The sequence below is a fragment of the Corticium candelabrum genome, chromosome 1, assembly GCF_963422355.1.
Source record: "Corticium candelabrum chromosome 1, ooCorCand1.1, whole genome shotgun sequence".
Lineage (NCBI taxonomy): Eukaryota > Metazoa > Porifera > Homoscleromorpha > Homosclerophorida > Plakinidae > Corticium > Corticium candelabrum.
This window is the reverse complement of record NC_085085.1, coordinates 16085873-16109462: the sequence shown is the minus strand read 5'-3', so window position 1 is coordinate 16109462 and position 23590 is coordinate 16085873. Positions and strand designations below refer to the sequence as shown.

At 41.4% G+C, this 23590-nt stretch overlaps 4 protein-coding genes and 1 long non-coding RNA gene across 5 annotated transcripts; 2 read left to right on the top strand and 3 right to left on the bottom strand.

Annotated features, from left to right (window-relative positions):
* The first annotated feature begins 1329 nt into the window (after positions 1-1329).
* LOC134177482 (two pore calcium channel protein 1-like) lies at positions 1330-22940 on the top strand. Its single transcript, XM_062644268.1, has 27 exons — positions 1330-1469; positions 1587-1639; positions 9995-10189; positions 10258-10371; positions 10432-10562; positions 12098-12186; positions 12262-12296; positions 12363-12421; positions 12637-12736; positions 12818-12891; positions 12958-13006; positions 14387-14441; positions 14500-14560; positions 19180-19307; positions 19371-19472; positions 19538-19591; positions 20072-20144; positions 20202-20297; positions 20367-20438; positions 21216-21308; positions 21372-21463; positions 21523-21569; positions 21644-21712; positions 21857-21932; positions 21993-22081; positions 22402-22479; positions 22561-22940. The coding sequence occupies exons 1-27, from the start codon at positions 1430-1432 to the stop codon at positions 22696-22698; spliced, it is 2262 nt and encodes a 753-aa protein (XP_062500252.1). The 5' UTR covers positions 1330-1429; the 3' UTR covers positions 22699-22940.
* Positions 2468-3897, bottom strand: LOC134189559 (uncharacterized). The gene is made up of 2 exons (XM_062657874.1): positions 2836-3897; positions 2468-2746 (listed from the first exon to the last, which is right to left on the bottom strand). The coding sequence occupies exon 1, from the start codon at positions 3778-3780 to the stop codon at positions 2974-2976; it is 807 nt and encodes a 268-aa protein (XP_062513858.1). The 5' UTR covers positions 3781-3897; the 3' UTR covers positions 2468-2746; positions 2836-2973.
* LOC134177582 (uncharacterized) lies at positions 4656-5094 on the bottom strand. Its single transcript, XR_009969547.1, has 2 exons — positions 5051-5094; positions 4656-4993 (listed from the first exon to the last, which is right to left on the bottom strand). It is a non-coding gene; the product is annotated as an uncharacterized LOC134177582 (long non-coding RNA).
* On the top strand, positions 17425-18704 carry LOC134177561 (uncharacterized). Its single transcript, XM_062644342.1, has one exon. It carries the CDS (start codon positions 17494-17496, stop codon positions 17878-17880), a length of 387 nt encoding a protein of 128 aa, XP_062500326.1. The 5' UTR covers positions 17425-17493; the 3' UTR covers positions 17881-18704.
* Positions 22642-23589, bottom strand: LOC134177573 (bolA-like protein 2). The gene is made up of 3 exons (XM_062644353.1): positions 23510-23589; positions 23354-23448; positions 22642-23255 (listed from the first exon to the last, which is right to left on the bottom strand). Exons 1-3 carry the CDS (start codon positions 23570-23572, stop codon positions 23162-23164), a joined length of 252 nt encoding a protein of 83 aa, XP_062500337.1. The 5' UTR covers positions 23573-23589; the 3' UTR covers positions 22642-23161.
* Between the last annotated feature and the right edge of the window lies 1 nt (position 23590).

Sequence of the window (23590 nt, the reverse complement as noted above, 5' to 3'; positions counted from 1 at the left end):
ATGTTGACACTGCATGTCACTTATTGGAGTGGGTACATGCCAGACAATGTGAAGTTGGCCATGAGGCACAGGCTTATAGTTTGCGGGTTTCAGGGGGGTCAAAGGAACCTCACTTGCTGCATCAAGGTCCACTTCTGCCAATCCAATGCCAACTTCTTGTATACAGTACTATACAGGTCTTGCATAGAAATTGCTAGATTTGTTAGCTTTATAAGCAAATAATACAATTTAATTAATTACTAGGCAGTCATGTTAAAGTGCAAATTTAGCATCAATATGTACACTGCTTTAGCATGCAGAAATTATATTAGAATGCTGATTAGGTCAGATTTCCAACATTGATGAGGTACGTGCTACAGTACATGAGAGCTTCAAAAGAGTGACTTCTTTGGCACTCATATCACTACCACCACATGATACCCCATAAACGTTGAGAAGTAAAAAGTACGTGCATGTACGCACGTTTGAATCTCAAATGACTGCCTAGAGTTAGATGCTGGTATAAAACTGTAAATTTTCTTTGGGCCAATTCAGAGTTACCGAAGGAGTAACATACAGTTTTAATTAATAGATAAATTAGAAGGCGTATGTTGCAAATGTAGCTACTAGCAATATCATCCCTAGAGTTGTGTACGAATGTGTGTATTATGACTCGTACTGGCCCTCCACGCGTGATGACGTCATCAACTTGTATATTCCGTGTAAATGTGAACTCGGAAGTGAGTAATGAAGTCGAGGTCACACCAGGTGTGCTCATTAGAGCACTACAACTGCTCCAGTTGGACCATGTTACATGTTACAGCAATTATGTTAATTAATTAATGGTTCAGTTGATCCCTTAGTCTTACAAGATAATTAGATAATAAGCATTGCTCCACCCGTTTATCTTTGATATGCAAAAGTAATATCCTTCCGTCTGGTTTGTAGGAATGGCGTAGATAATTTGATAAACAGAAACGCCAGACCTAGCGGTTTCTAACGATACCGAGATCATTGAGAAAGTCCAAAAAACAGCGGAGATATTGATGATTTCAAACTTAACACTTACAGTAGGCGTTTTCAAAAAGCAGCCTCAGTCCTACTCAAGTATTTTTCACTATTTGCTCCAGCAATTGGCAGCGGAACAGATAAACGGTAGTGTGTTTCCTCTAAAGATTATGATGTCTTGTTGGCGGTGATCACTGCATCATGGCGATCATCTTTTCAGGAGCAGCCTAGCTAAATACTTACCATAGATAGAGGACAGCTGTCTAGCGCTGTTCGTCGGTGGAGCGAGTGTGAACAGAAAGCACAATGTAGGCTATAGTCATTATGTAGCAAAAAATTGTGCTCATCTACAGTAGTGAGCAGTGATTGGTTGACTAGAATAGGACTCTTATCTGCAAACGTGAATATCTATGATTTTGGAGGTAGCGTCGCGTGATGAAACATGGCGGCTAGCAACTTGGAATCGTCTTACGTTGAAGAAGGTGATCATGAGACGTTACTCGCACTTCGGTCAATGTCAGAGACGTTTAATTAATCAATTTCAATCTAGCGTTTGCATAGCTATCTTGCATGATCGTCAACAACTTGTGTGTTTTCAGGTTCGTTTGCGACAAATCTAAACGAAAGCAAGGAAGCAACAAACGTTTACCAGGTACGTATACTGTACAGATCAACGTGTGCACGTGTGGATCATATAGAATCGACTCGTAGAGCGGTCGCATAGTAGGTACGGTGGAACGCGTCGCTGGGCCTTCAAATTTGGGAGACCAGCCACGAGGGACCTTGTCTGAAAGGCCACACCTGGCAACTGAGAAGCTCTCAAAAATCTGCGCTACGTTGGGTGTGGGCTGTTGGCCATGGGCTTGTTCCGAGTTCTCATCCTGTTCTAGTTGTCCTGCAGGTGGCCTGGGGCACGTGCCACCCCAAATATTGAGCTGTACTAGAGTTTGCAAATCGATACTGCATGTACTTTAATCTTTAACCTTTTGTAGAACTTCTGCACTGATTGTGGTTTCGTCTCTTTATTCTATGATAACCAGTGGAACATACAGGGGTCCTAAGTTCGTCTGTATAGTCTATGAGCCAAGTCTCAGAAGCCGTCATTTTGTTCCGACCACCTTGTGGACCAGGGTTTCTTGGCACCGGAACATTGTACAAAACCAATAGAAAGGATTTCTTAATGTTTGCAATTTGGAAAACATGCAACAAAGTAACAGTAGAATTTATAAAAATAGTACACGCGAGGCGCACGGGAAAGTCGAGGCTATACTAGAGCTCTGCCTGACAAGCATTTCTCAAGGCGTAGAATCTCTACTTAATTGACTATTGCAATTCTACAACTAGCGCCAACAAAGGAAGCATGCCATTTATGCAGGAAATAGTTAGAAAGGCAACAACTTTTTGTTTTATTCGGGACTTCCGATTGCTACAGTCTTGGAGTTACTTCACAGCATTAGGTATCGCTGAATCAAAGTAAGCATTTTTGCGAGTACAACATTATGTTTATATTTTTGTATTGCAATTTAATCTGTTTAGAATTTTTATTGCATCAATTTGCTTCTAGAAATAACTTGATCTACTAGACTAAAATAATTGAATTAATTCGCGCGTGCTTGCAATCATACACTTGATCACTTATTCGCTATCACTACAGTCATGATTATCGCTATCATCAGTCTGAATGTCTGATTCTGGAGTTTCTTCTTCCAATAGTACTGGACTAGGAAGGTCTATTTGCTTGCTCGAATTCTTGCAATTTCTGCAACCACATGCATCGGTACAGCACAAAGCAGCACTAAGACACGAACATTGCTGTGTAGTACATCCGACATTGCACTTGCAGCTTACCAGCTCCAACAGCGCTTTCGGGGCAGGAAGCTGTGTCATCCAGCAGACATGTATGTGAGAACTGTTTTCATCAGTTTCAACAATCCATCCGTGACCGTGCAGACTAGGCAGATTCTGCATAGAGCACAAAGCATTTTTTCATACAAAACTTTGATAATTAACCCATAATACATGCTGCCGAAGAGCATCTTGAGTTGGTGGCATCTGCTGCGCTTTTAAGCACTTCGTGCGAAATAACTTGTACCGAACCTCGTTGACACTGATACAAGTTGGCAAACCGTAAAGATGGCATACAAACTTCTCACATTCAGTAAACAATTCTTCAGTCGGAGTCAAGCTGCATCCTAATCTGGTCATCGCAAGACGTAAACAGTCGCTTTGAGAAGCTAAGCGAAAGATCTTTGTTTTGCCTTTTCCAACAAAGGCACTCGTCGTGTCGCAGCCAGAAAAAGCGTGTATGCCAGGGAGCACAGCAGACATGTCTTCGCCTAAATTGACAGCGATTTCCGTGAGATTAATGCAACAGCGTTGTACCTTTGTGCCAGTGAGCCATAGCAATGATGCGTTGATGGCATTGGCATGATGGATTCCTATCACTGCTACGTCGGTGTCAGGAGAGGATATGACAACACAGGCAAAGCCACCATTTGATGCATGCTTGGCATGTAAGAAAATGCGACTGTCGGCCTCTTCATGATCTGAAGTAAGAGCTGGTACTGAAGAAACAAGGACTGTGGAAGCATCTTCTGATGTAAGAAGACTGCAGAGTTGTCGATGACAAACAAATAGCTGCACACCATATAGCACACCATATAGCCGTTCGGCATACCTACTGCTGCCCCACATCTGTACCAAAAAATCTACAAGCTCTAACTTGTTTTCGTCTGCTGAAAGAAATTTTTCCATTGCTTGGACAAGACTGTTGACAATCGAAAATCTTGACATGTATTGTTCCAGCTGTAGAGCGAGCAGCCCTCTCGTATGCCTTTGTTGAAACTGATGAATAGGTGTCTACAACAAAATCAATACGAGATGATCTATGACCAGCAGCAGGGTGAGCAGCATCTTGTTCAGTTTGTTTGTCAAGCTTGACTTGATCAACGCACCGCGTAAATTATTTGTAACAAGTCTTGTGGTACTTCACTTCTTTAGCAAGAAGGTCTTCTCCTCTCAAAGCGAGTTTGATGCGTTGGTCGTGTTTAATCTCTGCAGCCTTTAGTAGTCTGGATGCACCACTATCCAGCTGGCACTCACTCAGACGGAATTGTGACCGCTTCTGTTTGCTGGTGTTCCGTTGGCAAATGACACACAAAGCAAAATTTGTTGGTGGAATTGTTCTTCTTCTTGATCTTTCCTGAGAAGGCAGCGTTGTTTGGCTAGCCGTTGCACCTTGCACCACAGTAGCTATAGGTTGCTGCTTTCGAATGAATCGCTCAATGTTAACTTTATTTGCGTAGTCTTGGTAACACTTTCGATGGTAGAAACCTCTAGCTAGGTGGATCAGTTTGTGTCACAGCACAATTTGAGAAGAACTCATGCAATTCGTCTCCTCGGATGGTGGCTACCTCATGCAAGCAAATCCAACTCTGCCAAGAAATTGCTACTAACTTTGTGTCTGAACCACTCGGAACTTTCCCGCTGGAATGACAAATGCATTTTCTCCAACTGAAATGTGGTACTTTTGCGGCTGGAGGATTCAAACTTGCTGAAACTGCATATAATTCCTCTGCAGATGACTGACTACCACTGTCCATTTCTTCTGCTTGACCACTACCACAAAATTATGGCGCTGATAGCTAGAAACGTAGACGGTACACAAATTGATTCAAAGACAGTTGTGTTCAATCGTAGTGTATTTCAAAGACAACAATGTATACAAACTAGATCGAATACAAGGTAAACAAATTTCGCTCTACGCAGAAAATGAATGAACAATGTCTGCAGCTAGAGTAATTTTATACACTGATCGATCTTGAACTGACACTATGACTCAACAGCGATGAACGTATTACATGAACTTCCAAGACGTGAACCAACGTGAGCTCTCAGTAAGTCATCGTTTAAGAAATCGGTTGGTACGTGTACGTATACACCGAAGAGAAAGGTCAAAGTAGACCTATGTCATCTCCTCACATCCGGTTTTTAGATATTCTTGCCCCTGGTAAAAATTAATATAAAACAAGTGTCAAGCAAACATATTCACACAATACGATACCATTACAAAGCCGTAGAGATGCTGATTTGCCTGCTTTTTGTCTGGTATGCGCTAATTATGCACGTGAGCTCGGTGTCCCGACCGTGTTTACAAAAACACCTTCGTTTGCAATTGTCGCAATAGTTCGCGACCGCAAACATTGATTTTTGGATTGTATACTTATAGAACAAAGCTAATTTACACAGAAAATGACGTCCACAGGGGGAGGGGGTCAAAACAAAAGTTGTTTCTGAAGCAGCTAGCCAGATCAGCTCATAGACTATGTACACCTAGTTCTAATTACGCGGCTACTCTTGTCTAGCATATGTTTGGCACTCTAGTTCAAGTCACGCCTATAATTACCATATATGCACGTCTACTGATTACTTTACCACACTCCTCCCTCCTAAATTTCTCGATATCGGATTGGGGGTTGTCGATTCTTGCGTGAGGGATATCTTCGTACATGTTCTTCCTTAGGCTGGTCTTCGGTAGAAGTTGGTTCATGATTTGCCAATGGTTGTTCTGTACTAGTACTGTCCTGGGTTGACGGCAGTTCCTGTTCCGGACCTTCCTGTTGCTGCTCATTCTGAGAGTTAGTATTTCCTCAACTATTACTGATTTCTTGACTGGCCCTTGATGGCTGTACTTGTTCCGTTTCTGGAGTTGTTGCTTCACCCGTTCCGAGCTGTGGTTGTACACTCCTTGGATCTCGTGATAACAGATGATCAATGTGCACATACCGAGTCTGGTGTTGAACGTTGACCAAATAGTTTGTTGGTCCCAGTCGTTGTATGACAGTGCCACTTAACCAACGACCTCGACTGTCTTGCCTAGGATTCCAGATAGATACAACTTCTCCTGGTAATAATTCTCTGTTTTTCTTCGTGGCATAATGGAATTGTGCTTGTTGATGTTGCCTGATTTCCTGACCAGCGTGTGACTTCAGAATACTGAGCCTTGTTCTCAACTCTCTCTCTTCATAAGCAATTCTGCAGGTGACTTTCCTGTAGTCGTATTAGGTGTTGTTCAATACTTGAGGAGGAATAGGGATATTTGATGTTTTACCGATCTTCCTCTAGGTCTTCCCTTCAAAGAGTTTTTGAACTCTTGGACAAGTCTTTCTGCCTGACCGTTTGATGAGGGGTGGTACGGTGGTGTTAGCTGATGTTAGCTGATGTTTTATTCCACATCATTTCACAATGTCTTGAAATTCGCTAGATTTGAATTGTGGGCCATTGTCTGATACAATGCGTTGGGGTAATCTGTGAGTACTGAATATTCTTCTCGGCGTTTCAATGGTCTTGCTTGCCGGCGCGTAATCACCCATCTCCTCAACCTTAATCCACTTGGAATGGGCGTCCACCCTGATCAAATATTGGTGTCCCTCATATTCAGCAAAATCTATATGAACTCTCTCCCATGGAGAATTTGGATATATCCAAGGGTGAGCGATTGCAATTGCCGGTTTTTCCCTTGAGACTGACAAACTTCGCAGGCTTTGGTAACATCATCCAGCTCTTTATCTAAGTTAGGCCACCACACAAAACTTCTAGCAATGGCCTTCATGCGATTACCTCCAAAATGACTTTCATGTAGTTCTTCCCTCACACGCTGTCATAAGGTTGTGGTATCACAACTCGTGATCCATCCTCCATGGACAATTCCTCTGCTCGCCTATCCATAAGGCTGTATCTCTGGGTCTACCTTTGGTTTCCAGCTTTGGAGTATATACTGTGACACCTTCCTCAGGGTGGGGTCAGACTGAGTGTCTCGAGCCACTTCTGCAGCAGACACAGAAAGTGTTTCACAATAATCCACCTTGAATAAGTCATGGTTTGGGTCAATAACGTTGACATTAAGGGGAAGTCGTGAAAACTGTTTAACATATCGGCTTCCTTGTTCTGTTCACCGGCCTTGTACTCCAAATCGTAGTCATAAGCACTTAGTATCAGCGCCATCGCTGTAGCCTAGCTGCAGCTAGTGTAGGCACCCCTTGTTTCAGACCCAAAATCCTTGTCAGTGGCTTGTGATCGGTCACCAGTGTGAAACTTCGTTCAACGAGATATTTGTGAAAATGCTGAACTCCAAATATTACTGCAAGAGCTTCTCTCTCTACTTGAGCATATCCTTTCTCAGTTGAAGACAGTGTCCTCGAAGCAAAGACAACTGGCCGTTCTGATCAATCTTCATACACATGGGTCAGACAAGCCCCAATGCCATATGGAGAGGCATCACACGACAACTTTACTGGAAGTGATAGGTCATAGTGTGCCAGGAAGTTAGAATTCAGGAGCTTGCTTTTTCCTGACTCGAAAGCTTCTTCCTTGTGAGTCCACTTCCACTGTTTACCCTTTTGCAACAATGAATGAAGTGGCTTCAAGGTTTCACACAAGTTGGGCAGGAAGCGGTTATAATAATTGAGTAATCCCAAAAAGGATTTCAATTCAGTTACATTTGTAGGTGTTGGGGCCTCCTTGATTGCTCTAATTTTCTCTTGGGTAGGCCGTAAGCTGCATTGATCAACAATATGTCCAAGGTACTGGACTTCCGACTTGTTGAATTCACATTTGTCACTTCGAAGTCGTACACCTGCCTTATCCAGTCTGTTGAGTACCTTCGTGGTATGATCATCATGCTCCTTGTCAGAGTTGCCAAAGGACAAAATATTGTCGTGAAAACAACAGACTCCAGGTAGGCCGCTCAAAATACAATCAATCCATTGCCTTCTAAAATATACAAGGAGCTGTTTTGATACCAAATGGTAGTCTGGTGAACGTGAACAGGCCTTTGATAGTGTTAATTGTTAGGTACTGTTGACTGTCAACGTCAACTTTCATCTGTTGATAGGCTTGTTGGAGATCTAAGTGGGTGAATCTCTTTCCTCCAGCAACTGTTGCGAAGAGGTCCTGGGCATTGGGAGCCGGGTACTGACCATGGTTGAGGTACTGATTTATAGTCACCTTATAGTCACTGCAAAGGCGTATTCCTCCATCGGACTTGCGTACAATGACTATCGATGACGCCCAGGCGCTCTGTTTGACAGGTCAAAGAATGTCCTCCCTGACTAGATGATCAATCTCCTCACAGACCCTCTCCTGAAGTGCAAAAGGTACCGGTCTTGGTTTGTAGAAGAATGGCTTTGCGTCTGGAGACAGCTCAATTTTTGCTTTGAATTGCCGCAACTTGCCCATGCCTTCCTTGAATAGGTTGGGAAACTTCTGAACTGCGTCCAGGTGACCCTCATACTGAATGCCGAATAAGGTATTCCAGTCCAAGCGGATCTTCGTTAGCCAGTTCCTCCCCAAGACAGCTGGTTTTCCTGGTGCGTCCACCACTACTAGCTTGTCACAAAGTCCCTGCTCACCACAACGGACGGGTACAGTTGCTTCGTCTAGTACTTTCAACACCTTGCCACAGTAGGACTGGAGCCTTGCAGTACTCCTCTGTAACTTGATATGAGCTAGCTCCGCCCTGTACACGTTTCCAGGAATGACAGTGATGCTTGCCCCCGTGTCCACGATCAGTTCAAAGGACCTTCCTGCTATAACTACATTTACCTTAGGGCTCTCCTTTCCATTGAAGTTGTATACCATGCATACATTCTCCTCGTCTACTTGGTACGTAGCTCGTGCTTTCACATTGCCTAAATTCCAGGATGACTATACGTCACTTCCCTTCCATTCCTTACAGCCATTTCCTTTGCTACGACAGGCTTTGGCAATGTGTCCCATCTTCTTGCAGATGTTGCATTCTCGGGACTTCATACGACACTTATCAGCCATATGACCGCGTTCCGCACAATGATAACATGCTTTCTCAGACGATTCCTTCGTGGGAGGTCGCTCACCAGTACGTTGCAGTGCAAACGTCGTCTCCGGTTGACTACTTGGAGCTTGTCTCCGCATGTCATGATGCATGGCTTGTGTCTCCTGACGTGCTATTTTGTGGGCTTCTGCCAACTTGACAGTGGACTCCAGAGTCAAAGCAGCCTCTGCCAACAGCTTTTGCTGTACAGACTTGGCAAGCAAACCGCACACGAATTGATCTCGCAAGGCTGTTGCCAGGTAAGCACCAAAGTCGCAATGTTTCGCAAGCCGCCGCAATTCAGCGAGGTACGCTGTGATACTTTCACTCTGTTGTTGCTGACGCTTGTAGAAACAGAACCGTTCTGCGATGATAATCTTCTTCGGCTCGAAGTGTTCCTGTAGCGTTGATACAATCTCATCTAGTGAAAGTTCCTGGACTGTTTTTGGCCTTGCTAGATTCTTTAGCATACTGTAGGTAGAGGCACCAACTGACGACAGAAAGATTGCTGTACGTTGTGCCTCTTGGCCTTCCCTATCAGCGATGCCGTTTGCGGTACAGAATAGCTGGAACCTCTTCTGGTACTCCTCCACGCTCTTCGTACTCAGACGGTATTCTCCCAGCGTGCTATACTTTGTGCCGCTGGCCATCACCCACTATCCTCGTCGCCCTGTAGAACTTCTGCACTGATTGTGGTCTCGTCTCTTTATTCTACGATAACCAGTGGAACATACAGCGATCCTAAGTTCGTCTGTACACCTAGTTCTAATTACACAACTACTCTTGTCTAGCCTATGTCTTGCACTCTAGTTCAAGTCATGCCTACAATTACCATATATGTACGTCTACTGATTACTTTACCACACCTTTAATCTTTAATTAACCGGGCGAAGATCAGGCATTGCAGCTAGTAAGGTCTCTATGGCATGAACTGTGTATTATTATTGTCAGCTATGAGCCATTAGAAATGGAACTTGGGAATCTCATAACTGAACAAGTAGGGTACTAAAGGTGATGAATTGTGGTGTGTGTGTGTGTGTGTGTGTGTGTGTGTGTGTGTGTGCGTGCGTGCGCGAGGGTGTACGTGTGTGTGTGTGTGGTGTGTGTGTGAGTGTGTGTGTGAATTAGTTCACTAATTACATGTAATTGCTTTGGCAGGAAGCAGCTGTTTATTTGGAAGAGGGTATCGACAATGACAAGTTTGACACTCATCCTAAGACTCAGGAACAGTACAAAGCCTTTCGACGCTGTCATAACCATGTCTACTATATCACAGAAGTTCTAACTCCTTTCTGCCTGATGCTGTTGGCGTTAGTTGAAGAACCGGCTGCAATTATGGGTTTACCTTTTGGGGTCAGTGTGTCTAATATTGACATTACTGTGTTAATGCAGATGGAAAGAAGACATTGGTATAATTTTAGATTTATGGTATTTTTGAAGTTCTGTTTATGGGTGTGCTGATTACACTGATGGTTATTCGTGGCAAATGGCTTGGATGGAAAAAATTGTTTCGTCAGAGACGAACAATTGTGAAGGTGGTGTTCACTGTTTTTGTGAATGGTGATTATTGTCTTTATGACTTAAATTTAATTTAGACTGTTCTGATCATTGGTTTGTTGATTGATGCATTTGTTGAAATGGGAACTTCTGCCCATCACTACAGATATTTGCGAGCTCTTCGGCCACTTCTTTTGTTTGATGCTTACTACTTGGCAGGATTGAGACGGTATGTAGTGTGGTTAGATATTTGCATTTAAGTAGATCTAGACAGCGACAACTGATCTTATTGATACGTGACATCTTCAAGTTTGAAATGCACCTGTTTTGATTTGATAAAGTAGCAAGAAAGTAATTAACAGATAAATACTATTGTCAGAAATTTGCTGAAGTACAGTCACCGGAAATTCTATCTTGTACTGATGTTTTATGTAGCTGAGCTGTTTTGATGCAAAGTAACTGATTTGATTAGTTGCTCAAATCATTAAAGGAGAACTCTTACCAAATACTAAAACTTATTGAAGAAAGATACAAGGCCTGGTATCTTCCTGCAGGTAACCTACAGTCCAGACAGCCACTGAAGCTGGGAATGGGCAACGAGTTATTCAGACAATTCCCCGTATGTAGCACAAAGTCTTACTCTCTGGAAGTAACTACTTTACGTTTAACCATACCAAGTGCTCTTGACGCACCTATAATGCAGCGAGACATGATCTATGAACTAATCTAAAAAGGGTCTCCTTCCGAGGCTCCATGGTTGTATTGGCACAGTCGACACTTGCATGATAACTTTGGGGTCCCAGTTTCTTTAGTCAATAAATCACAACTTGACATCATATGTCGCACAATTCTTACCTTGAGAAGTGCACAGGTATCGGTCTTCCTTGCTAACCAGCAATCAGAGTTGCTCTCAAGTCACATACGGGTACTAAACGCGCCCATGCAGGTAATTTCAATGCTTTATTTCTTCGTTACGGTAAACGTCTGCAGTAAACGGTTGCAAAGGGTTGTGTCATGAAGTGACAGCTTTCATCTGAGAGATGGTTGATTTTGATGAGAGTTCCCCTTTAAACTGTAATACTTGATTTACTGATGCAATGATTGCATGCAGTATTAGTGATTACTGCTTATGTGTGTTTGAAGTCACAAGACTGTCAAGTAATTAAGTGGTTGTCAGTTTTTGAAAAACTACTAGGGTACATGTACTACAGTGTAGATTAGGAATACTTTAGGTTAGGAACTAATACTGTAAGTTAACAATTGTTTTGAAATGGCCAATGAATTTTTGTGAACAGTTCCTATGAAGTTCATACTGCTATGATTTCTCTGCAAATTTTGACAAATGTGGTGACAGTGTGTGGGATGATATAGTGTACCTAGACCTGGCTACAATAGTCAGTGAAATGAGATGAATAATCATCTATAAGTTACCTCAAATTATCATAAATAAGAAAGATCAATTTTTCAGAAGGGCGGACCAGGAGCTTATTTTAATTAAAACAAACAGTATGTTTTGACCAGAATTGCTGTTCACAGTATGGTGTATTGATGAGCAAGTTTACATGGATACTACTACATGTATTATGCAGAGTGAATGTTCAGTGGCTTTGAATCAAACTCTTTCTTACTTTTGAGAATTTAATTCTGCAGCTTACAATTTGGAGTAAGTAGTAGATCATAATTTTTGTATTTTATGTATAGAATGTAGCTTGTACATCATGATGCAGTTGGCAGTTTGGCATAACGTGTAGTTTGTTTATGCAGAATTACACGTGACATCTTTTACTCTCTGATCCCTATTTTGGACATGCTCATACTAGTGATGTTTTTTCTCTTAATTTTCTCTCTCTTTGGTAAGTATCTCTTTATTGGTTAATATCATTTACCTACTCAAGTCTTCTTTTTATTGTTGTGTATAATACCTTTAGGTTTTTTGCTTTTCTCCAACATAGAAGGCGACCAGGTGATTTTGTAATTACATGCATTTTATTTAGTTTTTGTGATGTATAAAATCGTTGTTTATTGGCAGTACTTTCAAACATTCAAGAGCAGTTTTGTGCAGATGTTTGTGCTGCTGACAACATCAAAGTATTGTCACAGTTAATATTATTAGTAATAAGTATTACTTTTAGAACACAACATCTTTTGTTAATATAGCTTTATTATGATTATAGTAGTATTCTTCATTGTTTTGTTTCTTTGATAATGATTGAGCAATAAAAGTAATGCTAATTGAGAAAACTATTAATATTGTTAATCTCAAATTTGTTTACTGTGTGTGATCTGTTTGTTTTCTACTGTAGTCATCCAGATGTTATGACTGTGGAGTATGACGTTAAGCCATGGTCAGCACTTTTCTTTGACATATTTCTTCTCATTGGTTTATACCTCTTGCTAAATCTGGTGAGTGGTGAATATGGAACAGCAATTGCAATATGTTTACCTGCTACCTATATGCTTTCTGGAATTGTTCTTTGTGTGCAGTTCCTTGCTGTTGTCTACAGCACATTTGGTGACCATGAGAAGAACAAGTTCATGAAACTATATCTCCACAAACGGTTTCTCTCCTGTTAACTATATATATATATATTTATATGTTGACACGTGACAGTTGCTTTGAACAGAGCCGCACTAATGAAAGCTTTCAACCTAATCGTCAAAGAGAAAAATGGGGTGAGAAATCTGTATAGTTGATCTATTCTTACTAGCAACTGAATGGTTGTTTTATTGTGTTTTGGTGTGTGTGTGTGTGTGTGTGTGTGTGTGTGTGTGTGTGTGTGTGCACGTGTGTGTGTGTGTGTGCACGTGTGTGTGTGTGTGTGCACGTGTGTGTGTGTGTGTGTGGGGGGGTCGAAAGCATGTACCCAGATGGATATTTTACTTTATCATTTATATGCTTTCCACAAGGAATAGATTGGTACTACCTTTTAATCATAAAAGTGGGAGGGTGATTACAGTGGGGTAGTAGTTATTGTTATATTTGATGTATGGCTGGAACGTATGTACTTGACACCAGAAAGTACCATCTTTTGGCCAAGTTATTAATTGACCGATTCCTAGTTGTTGAAGCAGTATGCTAGTATGCTGACTGCCACATTTGTAGTATCATTGATGACATATACTTAGCTTTGTCTAGCTACGCAGACTTGGTAGGACGTTGGGCACGTGAGCAGGGGTGTGTTTTACAACCGAATATAGTTACTACCAAGTAAGCAGTCAGTTAATGCTGAATGATATGGATAAACTCTTTTGTCACTCATTTTCACCTGAGAAACGGCAATGTGACATTATACAGAGACAAGAAGAATGTGCATCATAGTTCCGCTTAATTTGCATAGTCTACTTTAGTGTATCGATTGACGTTACTGTATAGCGAATTTGATGAAGTAGCTTGGATTTAGTCTCGCATAGCCAGACCCCTTTCCGCTGCGTCATACTTGTGCCCGGAAGTATGACGTGGTGGAAAGGGGTCTGGCTACGCGAGATTAGCTTGGATTGTGGTTTGTGGCTGTCTGAACTTACTAGAGCTGTTGTTAAATGCACCACCACCTTTTTCTTTAACTTAATTAGCAGTAGTAGACTGCTGGTAGTTGTTTGTAGTCACTGTTAGTACAGTAGAGAGTCAGTTATGGGAACATGCTGGGACTGAAGGGTTCAGATAAGTGAAATATTAGATAAGTGAAGTTATTAAATATCAACCATAAGTACATAAAAAGAAATGTGCTAATTGTTCACTAGAGTGGACCCTTCCACTCTTCACCAAAGTGCAGGTTTCGAATTTGTCTTCAATGCTCAATACTACTCTCTTCCTTTTCTTTCCAACAGCAACATAACTAGAACCAGCAGTACTGTAGTCATTGCACAAACAGGCAACACACACAGAGTTCTAATATAATGAGCACACCATATATGTGCATGGCCAGCCCATTCCATTGTCTGACATGTTTATTTATCTAAAGTTCAGACGACTGACTCTCTACTGTTAGCAGTTCAAGTCTGTTTTATGATCTTGTATTATGTGTTACTGTATTTTTGTGTTTGTTGTTTTGCTAGGTCATGAAGTATAACCAGTTTAAAGAACTGATGAAATACTTCAAACCGAGAATGAGTAAGTGAATCTTAAATGGTTTCTGAATCTGTTGTTTCATCCATTCATCAATTTGTAGACCATGTTGAAATTGTATGTTGTTGTAAAGTCCTTGATCAGGATGGCACTGGGAGTATACAGTAAGTTACAAAATCATCAGTTAACATACCCTTTCTCCGCATTCCTATTTTTCTCACTTTGTGCATTGCATAGACTGATTAAGAGGAGTGTTGGCTATAGGACTTGGTGTTTGGATAACATAACCATACATAGAAAAATGCCTGTTCTCCGTGCCTCCATAGTTTTCTTGCAGAATTGTCTGCTATAGCACAGTCACTGTTATTTGCTATCTTATGTTGAAAATGTTCTCCATTCAGATATGTCATGCTGAACCTGATCAGTCTGGTTTGTAAAGTCTATTACAAGTACCGGAAGCAAACCCTGCTTCAGAAGTACTTAGACCATCACGGCTGTCTAGAAAGAAGATATGACTTTATGAAGGATTCGAGTAGATCCCAGAAGAACTGTTTTCTGTAAGTGCTGCAGGTTGTGATGACCTGGAATAATGTCCAGCCACCGTGCCATATCTGCGTGCACAGTGCCCAAAGCTCCCAAGACCACCAGAACCACCAGTGTTCGACAATGCCACATGCAGCTTATCTCCACTCGCAAGTCGCTGTACTTCGTCAACTTCTCAGCATGTTTCCTGCCTATGTTGCCATCAGCAGTACAGCTGATATCAATAGAAAGACAAGTGTTTGTCTTCTTATTTCTGAGACAGATGTCTGGACGATTGGCTTTGATCCTTCTGGCAGTGGGGATAGTGGTATCCCACATCATAGTAATGCCATCCATTTTCACAAGCTTATCAGAATGATGCCGGTGCCATCTGCTTTCCACTGGAACCCCAAATGGCGACAAACATCCCAGTGAATGATGGAGGCCACCTGATTGTGTCGATCAGTGTAGTGCATCGGTGCCATAGAACTACAGCCTGCCACAATGTGGTCGACTGTTTCCAGGCCTCCACTGCACATGCGGCAAGTAGGACTGACATCACGATGTAGAATCTTGCGCTCATAGTACCGAGTCCGAAGAGCTTGGTCTTGAGCAGCAACAACCAGTTCCTCAGTTGCAACAGGAAGATTCGCTGCCTTTAACCATCCGTGGGTCTCTTTCATGTCCGCAGGCGGTTGCTCTGAGACGGCGATACTGCCCGTGCATAGGCTTCCCGCTCCAGGACCGCGAACTGCAACACATACGGTAATGTCTCGCATCTGTTTCAGGTGCTTGCTTGAAGCCACCTTCAACCGAGATGGATGCATTCCTGTGTAAGCTTTGCGACTTGTCGTTCGAAGCAAGACTTCTCCGCAGCTGTGCAGTAAACCGACAAGCCATGCGCTTGATCGAGTGTGAAGATTTTCCGGAGTCACACTTCCGTATCATCTGTACAAAAGGATCAGAACTGTCAGAAAGGTAACAGTTCAGTCTCACAATACAAGATTGATATGTCGACTCAATCTGTTGTAACCCCTACCCCCATCACTGCAAGGAGCATACAGTCGGTCAACGTCTGCAGAAGGATGGTGGACACCGTGCATAGAGAGGAGCTTTCTGGCCTGTTGATTGAGCTGCTGCAGGTCTGTGCGCCTCAATCAATGACGCCAAAACTGTAAGTGAGAACCGGTAGTGCAAACCCATTGATGGCTAGAGTCTTGTTTCAACCATACAACTCAGTCTGGAGAACCACCTTCACTTTGCTGAAGTACTCACGATGAAGTCTCTTCCGCATCATGCTGTGCTGAATACCGTTACTCTCATCTACACCCAAGTACTTGTAGACTTGACCCAGTTCCAGACAATTGATGGTGTCCGTTTTCCTACCATCACTCCAGAGTTGTGTCCAGATAGCCTGCCATTGACAAAGTGTGCAACAGCACATTTGTCCAGACCAAACTTCATCTGGATGTCATCAGAGAAGGTATGCATCGTGTGCAACAACCCATCCAACTGATCAGAGTCTTTGCCATACAGCTTCAGATCATCCATGTAAAGTAGATGACTGATGAGCTGACGTTTGGCAGTCTCACCATGCCCAGTGGTTATCCAATAGCCGTAACCGGTTCTGTTCAACTCCTTACTCAGAGGATTGAGAGCCATACAGAAGAGAAGTGGAGAAGATGAGTCACCTTGGAAAATACCCCTCCTGATCTTCATAAGCCTTGTCTTGATCGTACTATTCCCGTAAGAAAGCACCATCGATGTCCTCCAACTCTTCATCACACGTGACAGGAACTTGCACAAGACTGGTCTGATATTATGCATCTGGAGGCATTGGAGCAACCAACTGTGTGGCACGCTGTCATAGGCTTTCTGGTAGTTCACCCCAAGTTATGCTCAAGCTCTTGTGCCTGGTCTTACAGTCTTCAGTAAGCAGCTTGTTGATCATCAGTTGATCCTTTGCACCAAAAGATCTCTGTCAACAACCCTTCTGCTCCGGAGCCATGAGGTTTCTCTGAACCAAATGCCCTGCGATCCTCTGCCTGATGACTGAGGTGAGGGTCTTATAGAAGACAGACAGACACATGATAGGCCGGTAATTTTTGGCCTGGTCAGTCTTGTCATTCTTAGGAATCAGAGTGGTTATTCCTTGAGACAAGCAGTCGGGTACAGAGTCTGGATTCTGAACCAGCAGGTTGTAGTTACGAGTCAGATCAGTGTGAAGACACGTGATACGCTTGACCCAGAAACCATGTCTGGACCAGGAGACTTCCAGTTCCCCATCCTTTTGAGACACGATGTGACCTCATTGTCTGAGATAGGTAACCACTGCTGCTCATCTCTCCGGTGCATCTCGCCATCGGTTGACATCTCAGCCAGAAGGCAGACTCATTGTGATATACCTCAGTTTCTAGGATACCACCCCAATACTGCTTGATCTCAGACTCAGATAGTAGTAGTAGTGGTGGTGGTGGTGGTGGTGGTGGTGGTGGTGGTGGTGGTGGTAGTAGTAGTAGTAGTAGTTATAGACCTAATTCCTGCATTAACGGGTCAATCCACCCCTGGGGAAACGATGAGAAAAGTATTTGCTCTTCCAACTCGACGAGGTGAACTTGGAATCATTGATCCTTTGTCCCTACACAGAGAGTTTGCTTACTCCTTGAAAGTTACAGAGCCTCTTACCAAGCTCATTCTTCAGCAGCAAAATCAAATGACTGAGGAGGTTTCACAACAACAAAGCGTATTGAAAGCCTCAGTCAAACGTCAGAAAAACCTTGTCATCAATGTCACTGATGAGGAAATTTCTGCCAACCTCAATACAAATCTCAAACGTGCTGTTGATTTAGCCAAAGAGGAAGGTGGTTCTGTGTGGCTGACAGCTCTACCTATAGAAGAGCATAGTTTTCTTCTGACAAAATCTGAGTTTCACGACGCACTATGTCTACGCTATGGCTGGTGATCAGCATTTCTACCTGATTTCTGCCCTTGTGGAGACCATTTCTCAGTTGATCACTCACTCTCATGTCCTACTGGTGGATTTCCAACACTGAGGCACAATGAGACCCAAGACATTGTGGTTAACCTATTGGATGATGTCTGTCATGATGTCCAGAAAGAACCAATTTTACAAAAACTGACTGGAAAGATACTGCTTCAGAAGAGTAACAGCACTGATGATGAAGCCAGGCTGGACATCTCCGCATGCGGTTTCTGGGGTGGTAGATTTCAGAAAACATACTTTGATGTCAGAATCTTTAATCCTCTTGCTCAGTCATATAGGTCATCAGCAATATCATCTCTGTACAGGAAACAAGAGCAAGAAAAGAAACGTAAATACGAGGCTCAAATCAGAAGAGTCTAACAACCTTCTTTCACACCACTGATATTCTCTTGCACAGGAGGAGCAAGCAACTTAACATCAACATTTCTGAAACGACTATCATCTCTCGTCTCAGAAAAGCAGGAAATGGCCTACAGTACAACACTGTACTGGGTCAGATGTCGACTAAGCTTCGCATTACTTCGATCTGCAGTTATGTGTATCAGGGGGTGCAGATCCGAAACAAAGCACCTAATCACTAACAACAGTATACTCTTGGCTTCTGCTGAGAGTGGTTTGTCTTACTGTTAATTGAATATATCATGTCTCTGGGCATGCAGAATGTCGCTACCTAGTTGTTGTGTTTGCTTTACAGTCGTAGTAGTAAACTTTGTGGACACATTAGTGTATGTATATTTTATTCATTGTATATGTACGTAGTACTTTTATTCAAATACACTATGTCTCTCAGTAGTAGTTATTTTTATTATTTTTTATTAGTTGTTATTATTTGTTGAAATACAATGTATTTGAATATATCATGCTACTGACAATGGTCTACAGCTGTTTACAGTAACAAGCAACACTCCTATACTACAAACAAGACGTGACTAGAAGAATGTACAAGTAAAGTCATCTAGACAATCGACTCTTAGTAACAGCCAAGAGAAAACTGTCTATTGGTCCAGCTTTGATTTCTTTGTTCTGCATCATCTGAAACACATGCTTGATGACCTCGGCAATGAAAGGAGATTCTGCATTAAAGCTAGCTGATGGTGGTGTTAAACATGTTTGGTGTTCTCAGAGATAAGGCAGTCAGTCTCTCAGGAATATAGTTGTTAGAGGACTTAATTATTTGTTATTATTAATATTGTTGTTGTTATTGTTGTTGTTGTTGTTGTTGTTGTTAGAGACTTTTAGGCATTTACTGTTGTTTAGACTCAGCCAGTTTTTGGACTTGTTTCTTTTCTGTGACATGCGCTGGGTGCATATGAAAAAAGGTCGAGAGCACGGTCGATGGTACGATATGCCAAGATGCCCTGTTGTGTTATCGAAGTGTGGCAAAGGTAGTACAGTATTCTAGACAATATGCGACCATCAATTAATGTTATCAGTTTGTGTTTTGTTAGTGGTTGGCCGAGTTGTTGAGCATAAATACTTTCATTTTCTTGTTGGATTTGTGCTTTTACTGAACTTGGCAGCTTTGATATTTGAAGCAAGTTATACAACTGGTCATTTGCATTTCTTCATACAACTTGAGTGTACACGTGAAACTGATTGTTTTTATATTGTACAGATCCCACTGGTCAGTCAGCAAGATTTGATTCTGTGGACGATCTATTTCTGGCCTGTATGGAATTAAGTTTTGCTTAGTTGCATTATACACAACATATATCTTGTTGAGCCTGTATGTCCAACTATAATAATTAAAGCTTTTTCAAATGCTGTCAGGTAGCATTGTAGACGTACAGTGTCTAGGAAAATGTGTAGCAAGCACGAAGGAGTGGTTACAAGATTTTATAGTTGGGCAGTGAAAGTAACCAATCTTTGTAGTCATCTACTACAGTTGTGACAACTTGGGGCTCTTTGTTCAGTAGACCTCATTTCAGTAACAGATAATTTGTGGATATGTTTAGAATTATCAGTTGCTTTACTGTTTCTAAGTATAGTCTCTTAGTGGTGATGGTGCTGCTATGTACCTGCATATCTAGTACTGCAGGAAACAGAAACCGTATCCTTTTGTTAATGTATATACAACGTTATATTATTATTAAAGCAACACAATAGTGTTTCTCAAGTGTTTGTGTACGTACAATTGTGATTTTTGTAGTATATTGTCTGGAATTAGTCCTGAAAATGTTTGGACTTGGGCCACAAGGGTACTTCAGAGATGTCTGGAACTGGTATAGAAGTGGTCAGTTTTTTAGCTTAAGTTTTTGGTACAGCGCTTCTTTTTCAAGGTTTGACATGGTTATCGTAATTGTGAGTCTTGTTGGCCAAATTGCAGATGACAACCTTACAAGCTTTGTGTTTCTACGACCTTTGAGGCTGATCAGGTATCTCCTGTATATCATACTATGTGCACATGCTTTATGAAATGGACTACTCTGAGTTGTAATGTGTAGATTGTTTGCTTTGCGAAAGCGATATCGTGATGTACTATTTACTCTGTGGGTTGTTATGCCAAGAATGTCACAGTAAGCTGCTATTGATTTTTTCTTGAATAGATCATGGACTTGTATCATAATGCAGAACCAGACTGTTTATCTTGCTCTTTCCATGTGTTGGCTTTATTAAACTGCTTATCCCCACTTACTATCGAGAACAACTGCATTCCTTTCACCTTCAATTTTACACACTCTAGCTAATAAGACAGTAATCAAAGTGGCGTTTTGAACACCTATTAGGTTTCTGTGATAATTTTGCAGGTTTGGAACAACTATCCCTTATCAAAAATGACTGCCCTTGAATAACGACTTTCGAATTGATACTAACTGCAGTAACACGACTCACAGTGAACAAGTGTGTACAATAGGCAAATGATGTTATTTAACAAGACTATCTTTATCCACTTTGTGAAACTATTCATTTGTGTTTCATGCTCCAGGTTGACTTCTCTTTCTACTCACGTAGGTTAACCTCTTCAGTCCCTGGATTCTGAAACTGCAGTCTGTTTGCGAATTGCTGCTGCTGTTAGTTCCTCTCATATCATGAAAGAATAATGAAACCACATATCACTATGTTCTCGTGCAATGTTCATAGTTTAACTAAAATTAAGGTCTTCCTAAAGGTGTGGCAGATTGAGATAAGCTTGGTGATGCAGGCATTGATGCTGAATTGCACTAGTGACCACAGGAGGAATATCTTATAAATATTGATTTGATCTGATGTTGTCCACTTTTGTGTACAACACATTTTACTGATTTAGCACTTCGATACAAAATCAGAGATAAAACAACTTTGTTCTGTTCTAGTATGCTAATGTTGCTGGCAAACATATACTATTTCTTTGCTATCATTGGCATGGAAGTATTTGCCAACAGAATTACAAAAGGCATCTTTAACAAGTATATATTTGCTGATTACCATCAAGTAGAAACAGTTCACTCAAACTGTCTATGGCTTTCCAGCGAGACAGACTCCTACCTAACTACCTACTACAATGGCGAGAAGACTGGGCGGTATCATGATATTAATTTCAACAACATACTGAGATCATACCGTGAGATTCTCGATCTGCTTGTTTAGTTTCCAAGTATTGTAGGTAGTATGTTTCTTTAGAGACGCTGTTTGTTCTCACTGTGGTCAACAATTGGTTTATTATCATGGTATACAACTTGATAATCACATACAAGCAAAAGCTGTACTAATACTTCAGTGCCAACATTGTTTCTCATTGCAGGATGCTTATGCACTTGTCTGTGGTGAACTTGCTCGAGCATACTTCATGATTTTTTACCTTGTTATTCTTGTAAGATTTCAACATTATATATTACAATTCTATGTTCATCTGTTTATTACCTCTGCCACAGGATGTTATTAGTCTTACTGCCATTGCAGTCCATTCTTGAAATCAAAAATGCTTATTTGACTAATCTGGTAATGCTTTCTGCAGGTTATTGTGACTATTGTTGTTTCATTTGTTCTGGATGCCTTTCTGTCTATTGACAGTGAACAAAAACAGGCAGATGGTACATTTAACAAATTGCATTCTCTGTCTTACAACCATCCTAATCGCTGTGTTTTTGTAGAGTCTCAGAAGAGTGTGACTTCAAAGAAATACAATGTGACACTTAACACTGAAGATTTACTGCGTTCTCCTTCATCAAATCCAGAAGACGTATGTGTTCTATATATCTAGCATTTTAGCTGTTTTATACTCTAATATCTGGTCACACTAATGTGCATGCACATGGTTAGTTTCTGGTTGCATTCTGTGTGTGCGGGAGATCCAAGGGAACTCAATGGATTCCTCATAAGGGAAAGAATGCTAGAATAACGGCTGTCCATAAAGAAGTTTGGTCAAATCTAATACCCATTCTTCCATCCTGGCAGCCTACACTGTACTTTGTGTTAATTGATTGTTACTAACTAACTACTCAATTTGTATTGTCTAATTTCTGCATTAAGTGTGCCCATGGTGTTTCAATCACTTTTTAGAACCTGTTTACGTATGTTGGTAAGAGACGCAGGACAAAGGATGATTTGAGTTTGACACTGTATAAAGATGATATCCCGGTAAGTTGTTCTGTTTGCAGACATTCCTCCAAGTTATTTTGATTTCCAGTCATGTGCATACAATGTACTTGCTCTGTTTAGAGATGGATTGAGGACTATGAAGCAGTAATAAAAAGTTCTGGAACTGTGTCTATAAGTATGTCACAAATGAAGCGCCTGTCAACTGCTATTAAAGGTGAAGAGGAGAGAGTGGGAAAAAACCCAGACCCAGACACTTGATTACTGGAAATACTTCATGGATTTTATAATACATCAACAACTGTCTCTTTCTTGGGTACTTTTATTGGTTCTCAGACTGTTTTTCTACTATACCCTTTACAGCAATTGATTTGTGCTGCCACTTTTTTCGTATTCGATCAGTATTGTAAACGTGTGTACCTAGCTAGGCTTCCTACTATACATCAGATCTTCATTGGGATGAAATTTAAGATTTTGCGATTGTTGCAGAACTAACACAAAAATATGACTGAAATCTACCTTGCACATATTATACATTGTACAGTATATACTATCAAAATTTGATGTTGCTTCTTTCATACTAGCAATCTAAATTCAACAACTAGGTCAGACTTCTCCCCTATACCATCCACAATATCACTCTGGCTTTTCAGAGGAGCTACAGTTCGTTAATTCCTGTTACACTTTTGTAGAATCCAAAGACAATTAATCCTCACAGTCTAGCCTACTTCTTCTGATCCCATTCTGTAGGAGTCACGGTCTTCTGCGAAAATGCATGTATCTTCTCCAATTCATTTGCAAGGCAGCGATTCACCAATCTAGATGTAACATTCAATTACAATTATATAGGTAGTCTAAACTTCTAAAACAGTGTAGATAGATAATTATATATAAGAGAGTTGTTGAGTAATCTTACCTGTGTCTCTGCAGTAAAGGCTTTCCTTCAAACTGGCTGGATACAACCAGTACTTCAAAACTCGATCCACAGCCTCCAGACACGTCCTTCACTTCCTAAACTCGACATATGCAGAAAATTACTACTGCAAATTTGTGTGTTCAGATCTAAACTAACGACGTGCGTAGCACCAACGCCCTCCTTTAGCTTCTGTTCTATATCAGACAAAGTAACAGACATTCTCAGTTGACTTTGCGC

Coding starts and splice junctions, on each gene's coding strand:
- LOC134189559 (XM_062657874.1), bottom strand. CDS start 3,780: ATGTCAAGATTTTCGATTGTCAACAGTCTTGTCCAAGCAATGGAAAAA.
- LOC134177573 (XM_062644353.1), bottom strand. CDS start 23,572: ATGTCTGTTACTTTGTCTGATATAGAACAGAAGCTAAAGGAGGGCGTT. Junction 23,449..23,509: donor GCGTTGGTGCTACGCACGTC/GTTAGTTTAGAT, acceptor TGTCGAGTTTAG/GAAGTGAAGGACGTGTCTGG. Junction 23,256..23,353: donor CCTTTACTGCAGAGACACAG/GTAAGATTACTC, acceptor TGTTACATCTAG/ATTGGTGAATCGCTGCCTTG.
- LOC134177482 (XM_062644268.1), top strand. CDS start 1,430: ATGGCGGCTAGCAACTTGGAATCGTCTTACGTTGAAGAAG. Junction 19,473..19,537: donor TGAAGCAAGTTATACAACTG/GTCATTTGCATT, acceptor TATATTGTACAG/ATCCCACTGGTCAGTCAGCA. Junction 20,298..20,366: donor CGACCTTTGAGGCTGATCAG/GTATCTCCTGTA, acceptor TGTAATGTGTAG/ATTGTTTGCTTTGCGAAAGC.
- LOC134177561 (XM_062644342.1), top strand. CDS start 17,494: ATGAGAAAAGTATTTGCTCTTCCAACTCGACGAGGTGAACTTGGAATC.